General features: G+C 34.4%; 1 protein-coding gene across 2 annotated transcripts; it reads right to left on the minus strand.

The window, feature by feature from the left end:
- Positions 1-217: 217 nt before the first annotated feature.
- LOC129804542 (endocuticle structural glycoprotein SgAbd-2-like) lies at positions 218-1,629 on the minus strand. 2 transcript variants are annotated; one of them, XM_055851904.1, is made up of 4 exons: positions 1,501-1,629; positions 1,283-1,435; positions 749-1,209; positions 218-387 (listed from the first exon to the last, which is right to left on the minus strand). In XM_055851904.1, exons 1-3 carry the CDS (start codon positions 1,519-1,521, stop codon positions 823-825), a joined length of 561 nt encoding a protein of 186 aa, XP_055707879.1. In that variant the 5' UTR covers positions 1,522-1,629; the 3' UTR covers positions 218-387; positions 749-822. The 2 variants fall into 2 exon arrangements, with proteins under 2 accessions (XP_055707879.1, XP_055707878.1); XM_055851903.1 differs by having other exon boundaries at positions 218-447.
- Positions 1,630-9,456: the final 7,827 nt, after the last annotated feature.

Below are 9,456 nucleotides of genomic sequence, written 5' to 3' on the forward strand. Positions count from 1 at the left end.
AAACGTGTTATTTATTAATTTCTTCGATGATGACATACCAAGTCTCATGAATGAGAGAAATTGACTCGCCATTCAATTGAAATGAGAATTGATGATCTGCTGCACTTGCAAATACCAGCGATCATTCGCGATCAAAAATCTGTCTACCTTCAGGCGATTTCGGGCATTTGCTAAGCAGATCAATCTCTAGAACGCCGTGAAAGGATAAAGTGCAATATTTTAATGAAAGTCCTTTTGTGATTTATTATCTCAACATTTACATGGGCATTAAATATGATCTACACAGTATAAAATATTTTACATTTATATGAATGATCTTATTACACAATATCCCAGAGGGAGGGTTTTTTTTTCGGAGGAATTTTGCTGGTATTTCACTTGGCTGGCCTGGAATGAATGAGGAAATATCCAAAGAGTCTATTTACACAGTTGGAATGGGAAAAAATCCTGTAGAGAAAAAGACATGGAAAAAAAAGGAGAAGAAATTTTAAACAATGGCGTGACCTTCTCGATGTTACGAAAATTATCTCGGAGCAAAAAGCACCAAGATGATGTTTTAATAGACTCATCAATAGAGCTCCATATACTGAGAGTATGGAGGAAACCATAAAGTCACTATTGTATTCATATGTGAGATGATCACTATCGATTTGCATAATGCATGTATGGCTCGCGAGATGAATGTCTTTTCTCTCTCTCCGGAGGAATCTCAATTATTTGGCAGGTTAGGTGGAAAAACAACACTCACCGTCTTTGCTGGGTTTCTTGCAGAGTCAAAGAAGTGGATGCGGACTGTGACCCAATTTTTGGGTGGTTGCCTCATCAGCCGTATTTATTGAAACCTTGATCGTTCTGGTACTGATTGTATCCACTCTGCGGCAAATTCTGGGCACGGGCAATGAACTGCAACGACTTAGCTATGGCTTCGGGGATTGGGGGTGGTGTCGGCAGGTGCAGTCCCTCCGCCCGGAATCCATTCTCATCAGCAAACCACTTTACTGAGATAGGCGTTCCATCGGGAGCGGTGTATGAATATGATCCTTGGACAACTTGAGCTTCGAGATCCTTATTGCCGGCATTCTTGAGGTAACCCTGTGCCTGAGCTCCCTGACCATCTCCTGTGGTATAGGAGTACGTGAAAGAGCCATCATGACCCACTTCATTGGTGTATGAAGTTATTGGTACGTTGTTGCGTGACTGAGAAAAGCCCTATACAAGAATATGATTATGATCAATTTGATCCGCAATATGATAATGTCATAGGGTGACTCCCACAACGAACCTGTTGCTGTGTAAATTGCTGCTGACCTGGATTCCCGAGAAGAGGCTGCACGGAGAGTTGTTGGTTGTACTGATTCCTGTTGTAATTGTATCCAGCTTGTTGCTGAGGAACTGCAGCCACCACACTGAGTAACATCACTGCCGAAAGGCCACACTAAATCCAAACAAGGAAAGAACAATTAGTCACTTAATCACAATCCATCAGCCACATGATCATACCGCAACAATTGAGAAATTCATTATTTTCCTGCGGATCCTGCTAAAAGGGAGTAATCCAATAAATCACAAGATGGTTTAAGAACTTTTTTGATCTTCACTTCAGAGTCGATACATGCAACTATCAATCGACATTTCTCTAGCAGGCATATTTATAGTGAGTTCACCTGAGATCGCTTCACTAATCACAATGCAGGAGGTGTGCGCTACGCGCCGTAGACAGTGTGTGAATTACCAAGGTATGTTAGTTAGAGAGATGAGAGAAAAAATATCGATATGGGATAGGTTCTATACTGCTAAGAGTGAAACAGATGATTTTTCGCAATTTTTTCAACACACCGAAATCCCCATCAATTCAACAAAATTTGAGGACTGAGTTGATATAAATTCGAAATGCAGCAAGATAAAGATAAGGATGATGATCGCTTTAAGGATTAATTCGATTTTTTAGCCGTTTCTTGCAAAATTACTAAACCAAAAGATATAAAATATGAAATAAAACATCTGCATTCTGTTCAACGTCTCCTGATTTTCGATTTTTAAGAGCAAATTTTACATAACTCTGATAATTTGCATAAAGTAATTATAAATGATGATTTATGAATTCATGATCGTGTGTGGTAAAACATAATAGAACAATTAGATAAATGCAGGAATATACACACTATCCGCTTTCAAACGGCACCGGTGTTAGATTAATTATACAATTTTAATAGGTTGTTTCTATATGCTTATACACATTAAGAAAGTATAGATCTGGCAGAGTGTAACAACAATAAAATTTGTGATTTTCAAGGATAATTTTAATTTGAATGAACTTTTGATAGGTCTTCCACATTGATATTTTTGTGTTAAAATTGTTTTAAAAAAAATTAACTGTATTCTTCCTCATTCAATTTTGAACCAGGCAAGAGAATCTTTGATAATGATAAGTGAGACAAGTTTAATAAAAGTGAGAAAGAAAATTTCGTCACGCCCACCTGAAAGTCACGCCCACTTGTGTGTATTGTCTACACCTTTTAACCTAAAATAAATGCTATTTCCTTTTAAACTGAGATTACTCAGAAAGTCTAAAGTTCTGAAAGTATACAGGGGAAGTTCTTATAATTTTGGACAGTCTGCTTATAAGCATCGAAGTTCCAAGTTTGAAGTGCGATATTTTCTAAACTAATTGACATTTCTTGTTACTCTCTTTTCAGAAGGGTTGTTTAGAAACTTAGCAAGCTATTTATCGACTTATTTTTATTAAAATTAGTTTTAATACGTTTAAAAATTAATTGATATGTAGAGGTGACTTTGGCTCTTATTTTGGACAACTTGTTTATTAATTTGTCCAACTTGGCTGTAAATTTGGACAGCTAATCCGCCTCAATAGGATGCCCATTGCTCTTCATTTGATGAACCAATCTTACCAAGTCCTCTTCCTGTTCATGTAAGGGAAACGTAGAATGTCACAAGAAGCCCGGAAACTTTCCATATCATTCATTAAAGTGAGTTGACTTCGATACTCCAAGTACGTGCGGATTCGCTCATTCCCTGACCTTTCCGGGAGCCTTTCAGGACATTTCTCGCTACATCTCTTTCGTAGAGATGATGCTCCTTTGTTTCTCCAGGCATTTGTCCAACCTAGTCATCACAAAAGCTAAAACTTCACGAAATTTCGTGAGAAAAACACCTGTTCAAAATAAGAATCATCACCTCACTGGTGAATGTCTTAAAAAATTTCCCATTTTTCACACGAAAAATATAATTCACAGGGCAAATCTCACTTCAGGTCAAATGTACAAATCATCAGTAATGTGAATCAACACAATATTCAATGAATATTCAATAATATCACTCAAAAACAGCGAACAAACTTTGTTAGTACTTCACCAAAACTAAATAAGACTGAAGTAAGCCACGAAATTCTGTCATATTTCTCGTAAGCAATTGCTCACACTGAATTTTCAACAAAGCAATTTCAACTCAAATCATATTCAAAATTTAACGTATTTTATGTCAAAATCTTCCAAAAAGAACAAATATTTAGATAGAATTCATTTTTCTCAAATATTGGAATAAAAATCCATCATTTTAATCAATTTATTTTTAGTGTCCAATTTTACCCTCAAAGTATCCAAATTTAGAAACTGTCCAAAATTATGAGCACTTACCCTAAGGTCCAATCCATCTCAATTTATTCGGGGTGGTACCCTTCATAATCTTAGATGTTTTTGAATTTTACACGCAAAAATGATATACACATTTTTTTATTACCAAAAAAATCTTGGCTTCCGGTACAGGGTGTTCAAGATGGCGCCTTGCGCTTCATTTCTCACTTGCGATTTATAGCTAAAATTTTAAAGTACTCTATCTCGAGGACGGGTTGAGACTTTTTTTGCTTTTCCCTTTTTTGAAAGATAACTGTATTAGGGTAAGTGTACCTAATTTCGGTCAGGTTGCAATTCCGGCCACATTTTTTGTTCCTCGAATTTGTATGAATTTTTAGTTTTTGCATACTTTAGAAGAGGTTATCAAACGCAAAAAAATAACAAAGATGTCGCTTCGACAAATGAGATGATGTGAAAAAGAGGAAAAAGACTTTGGAAGCATTCTCGAAGGACAAGGAACTATGAGAATCAAGTGGCCAAAATAGGCCACAAAAGCTATGTCTATATTTTTAATCATTTTAAAGTCTATTAAAAATGATTTTAAAGAAAACAAAGACGATAAACTGTCTACAAAGTTCAAGCAATACTTCTTAAGAATAAATAACAAAAAAAGCAACTTATGCATTAAAAATATTACATTTTAAACTTGACACTTTGGCGCTTGCATGCAACTAATGCCGAAAATGGGCAAATGGTCCAACCTTTCGCCATGAATGAGACCTATACCATCGAATAGGTATTCACAAAGGTAACAACTTTTGTTCCGGTTCCAACCTCAAAAGTATGTAGGAAAAGGACTAGAGCATAAAAACAAAATTTTAAGAAATGTGATGATTTTTTTTTTACAAAACTCCTGTTATACAACAACAGTTTATCTTATTTTGCTCGTTTCAGAGAACAATTTGTAAAGGAGGGCTCAAGAAAGATTTTTCTAGAACATACCATATCCTTATCTCTTCATTTTCATTGCAATTTTCCAGATTTACCTAATAAATCCTTAAATATTCCTCAAATTCATAAAAATGATTATAAGTAGGGAAATGTCTCCTATGTACAAATATTCCCTTTAATAAAAGGGTTAAAGCTTCCGAAGATCGCAAGGCTCTAAAAGTTACCGTTATCCAAAACTTTGTATAATAAGATCAGAGTAAAAATGTTTTATAATAAAGCCATTATATACTCTGTTGAAACTTTTGTGAAAATTCCGTTGGGAACGATACTTTTGAACTCTGTGATCTTCACCAACTCTAGCTCCTGTTTTAAGGAGAATATTTCCGTAATTGAGACAAAAGGACACAATACATTTAATGGAATTAAAGGACATTCCAGGATATTTTGGGAAAATCTGATTAATTACAAAGAAAATTGAAGATAGGGATATGGTTTCTTCTAGGAAAATGTTCGTTGAGTTCTCCTTTAGAAATCGTTCTTTGACATAAACAATTTACAGTATACCGTTATCGAGAAAAAAGCATGTTTCATAAAAATAATTCTACCTATTTCTTACGAACTCTTACTTTGAGATATCTCAGAAAATTAACGTAATGGAATATAAGTTTCTTCGGGAGATATATTGAAGACACACTAAAGACTCCGAAAATACCAGTCGTTTCCCATTAGACGAAAAAAAAATTTATTTTGTTGCCCTGTATGGCCCGATGGCTTTAAAACATAAGAAGTTTGTATGGGAGCTACCAGACGGAGCGGTCTGAGAGAAAATTTAAAAATACGTATTTAAACTTAAGTCATACATCGACTTTGAGCCGAATTTCATTAAGATCGATCAAACTGTTTTCGATAAATAAAATGTCAAAGCTATGAATTTTCAGAAGAATATCATTAATTTTCTAAGTACTGTTTACTTTTTAAGTCATATACCAATACCAACAAAGTGGGCCTAGTCCCATTCCTTGCAAAGGGTTGCACCAGCTCCCATACATTTCTGCCCAATGTCCCTTGGCACACGTACCCTATGTTAAAAAAAAAACGATATTTTCGATTTTGGATTATATGCTCAAGTTAGAGCCTTCTGAAATGTTTTTTTTTTGAAAAAAAGAATTAAAAAAAATAATTTTTCACAAATATCCCACTCTCAAAAATTTTGAGTTTTTTTTATTGTTGGTCAGTAACATTGAGTACTACATTCTCTAAACAGGAGACTTGCCACTTCTGCGTCTAACCGATTGTGACCAATGCAGCCGAGTTCAGAATTATAACAGCTTTCAAAAAAGTCCAAATTCACCCAAATCCGTTGAAAAGTAAGCCTTCCAAGATGTTTGAACTTTAACCCAGAATAATCCAAGATGGTGAATTAACCGGTGAACACTGGTAAAAATAAAAGGGTCAAATTGACCCTTTTCCAAAGGATGGATCATATTTGACTCTTTGAAAGGGTCACCAGGTACCCTTCGAAAGGATCACGGTTTTGACATCTATTTAATTCCGGAATAAACGAATAAAAAAAACAATGAAAAAGTGATCTTTGGTGTTCGCTCAGATGAGAGAAATATGATATCAGTAATAAGTTTACAATAAAACATGATTATTCGTGATAAATGTGCATACTAAATTTCAAGAGATACAAAAGTGAACCTTTCAAAGGGTCAAATACGATCCATCCTTTTGAAAAGGGTCAATTTGACTCTTTTATTTTTACCAGTGAAAGGTGTCTAAGGACGAAATGTAAAAATCTAATAATCACAAAATTCTCAGCAATTAGAGAGTTCGATGTGAGAAAACAAAATATTCTAAAGTAATTTTTTTTACCTCGTTTTAGAATAATATGGACCGGTTTCATCGATTTTCAATAACTTTTAATATTAATAATAAAATAAGAATCTCAAAGTTGCTAACTTCCTCTCTTATGGCCCCTACACACTAGAGAAGTTTTTGTCCATATTGAAGAGTTTTTCCTGCACAAGGGTAGGGAATTCGCTTTAGTATGGACACAAATTTATCTACAGTAGAGCCTCGCTACGCTATAGGCCATATTTGGTTCCAGATTTGACACTTGGGTCGCACCATATACAGTAGAGTCTCGCTATAGTCCATATTTGGTTTCAAATTTGACACTTGGGTCGCACTATAGTCCATGTAATTTTTTAAAATTATCAACGACTTTTAGTATTGAAATTGCTCGACGGCTTCCACTTTCTTTGCGATTGTGGTACTTGTCCTTGCTCTCTTCATTGTGGATCACAATTATCACAACTACTTAATAAAGTTTGCCAAAAATATTAAAATAATTATGCATATCGCATACTAAAAAACATAACCTAACTTAAAATCAGTATTTTGAAATCAACGGTCGATAAATTGTGGACTATAGAGCGATGACCTATAGCGAGACTCTACTGTAGTCCATGTCATTTTTTAAAATCATCAATGACTTTTAGTATTGAAATTGCTCGACGACTTCCACTTTCTTTACGATTGTGGTACTTATCCTCGCTCTCTACATTATGGATCACAATTATCACAACTACTCAATAAAGTTTGCCAAAAATATTAAAATAATTATGACAACATTGCATGTCGCGTACTAAAAAACATAACCTAACGTAAAATCAGTGTTTTGAAATCAACGGTCAATAAATTGTGGACTATAGAGCGATGGCCTATACGGGGTTCTACTGTAGTATGTAGAGGCCATTAAATTTTATAAAAATGCTAAATATTTTTTTTATTTATCTGAATTATTATTGTTTACAACTCTGAGGAAGACTTCACGAGATAGTCTCGTGCGGAGACACTTGCATGTTGAATTCTTCACCAACGAAAGTCGTGGTATGACCTTAGATAAGTGGTGGATTAATTGTTGTCTTAAAAATGTTACAATATTTCTGCGAAGTGGTATTATTGATTGTGTATGGCATTCACCTCCATTCTAATTCACACTCATCTCTTGAAGACGCTCCCCATTTTGCATTCTCATGACACTGAAGAATTTCAATTTCAATATTTTGATTTCTTTGCTCCAACAATCACACATTTCAATCTCATGTCTCCTGCAAGGTACGATGCATTCATTTAGATCGGCTTTTTTGTGTTCTCTAAAAACAACCAGATTTAGTGCTGTTGGGAAATTCGGTGGAAATTACAGGTATTACCTGTGAAAATTTATAACTGCATTTTTTGTCCAAGTATTTTCACAAAATTGCCTATAAATTTAGAGGAATTTCTTAGATACAAAGTTGTCGAGTGGAAGATTGGTAAAGTTGAAGATTCGTTGAGAGGGAGAAAAATTCAAGAAATAGACTCTGAATAATTGAGGATGCTTGACCCACTGCTGAATTGCACATTTTCCGCGAAACCTCCGCCTTTTCACCATTCATCAAGTGTCCGTCCTCCTCTCAATGTTTCTCAAATAATTCTCCCTCACCCATCTTAATTATATTGTTTTCCAAACGTTTCCAATATAAAGTGTTCAATTTCCAATAATTTATTACACGTGCTAAAAACCTGTCATTGATATTGGCAGTTGATGATCAATAAATATCGTCAATTTCTACTTCAATTAACGCCTCCAACCGGTATATAAGTGAATTTTATATGATTGATAGTATTGTGCGGAATCTTATTGTTGATCATTTTCATGAGGAAGAAAAGATCAGATAAACGTGTTGAGATAGCATACAGTTATTTTATTCCTAAATAATAGGAATTCCTTATGCAATTTTCCAAGTAGCAAAAGTAAGATGAAGAACATTCAAGTAAATCACAATTGCAAATTGAGCATCTAAAGATCGCACCACGATTTAACTGATGATTCAGTGAGTTGTCGTAAAAGACATGGAGGAGCGTTAAATTAATTGTTCCACAGAATTATTACTAACATGAAAGATTTGTGTGGGAAATCACAAATTGAGACAATAAATCCTCATTTGTACATTTGACACCAAGACAAATCTAACACTGGTTACAATTATTTAACATATAAAATACATTTAACATGAATGCAATTAGAAGCATCAGGTGATCTGTAAAATTCATTGATTTCATCAGGGAGTGTCTTAAGAATCTAATTATCTTGCTGGCAGTGCCTTTGTGGTTGGATCGGTTAGATATTTCATGATGCTAAAATCCTCAAATGCTTCACGCATCTCATGGTCTCTTTTCTGAATTATTATGCAATTTCTCATCGAACAGAGCGACTTTCATTGCTGAAGATTGTAGATAGATTATTTATTTGTTTCTGTATCGTAAATTGATATCTTTTATTATAAATATCTAACACAGTAATTGCTTTCTTATATTTTAATACGCAACAATTGTTTGAGCAAAATAAACCCTTTAAGGGCGAGACACTCTTCAAAGATCGGAAATTAACAATAAATAAAATGAAACCGATAAACAATGTCAATCAAAAGTCTAATTTCAAAATTTTAAAAATCCTATAAAGGAAGATTCGGAGTTTTTTTCCTGGATAGAAACACTTTATAGGGGAGAATAGGGTTAATTTGACAACTGGAATTTATTTTAAGTAAGTTCAACAAAACGTTTTATTAGACATGCAAGTAATAAAATAATTATTGTAGAGCCTGCGGTATATTAGATTTTATGAGGAATGTGAATAATTTTACTTCAGCAAACCATCAAATGGTATTATCTCAGACAATTTACATCGGGCAATACCTTTTCTAACTTACCCGCACAGCGTTATCCAGAGGAACCACTATAAAAAAAATCCGTTTTTGCATTCGAATCTAACACTAAAAACGGGACTGAAAACGACTGGAATCTATATAACAGACCATAGCAGTCAAGAAGGTCCCCTGAAAATATCAATGAATAATAATTTTCGATC

Source organism: Phlebotomus papatasi, chromosome 2 (assembly GCF_024763615.1).
Source record: "Phlebotomus papatasi isolate M1 chromosome 2, Ppap_2.1, whole genome shotgun sequence".
Classification (NCBI taxonomy): Eukaryota; Metazoa; Arthropoda; class Insecta; order Diptera; family Psychodidae; genus Phlebotomus; species Phlebotomus papatasi.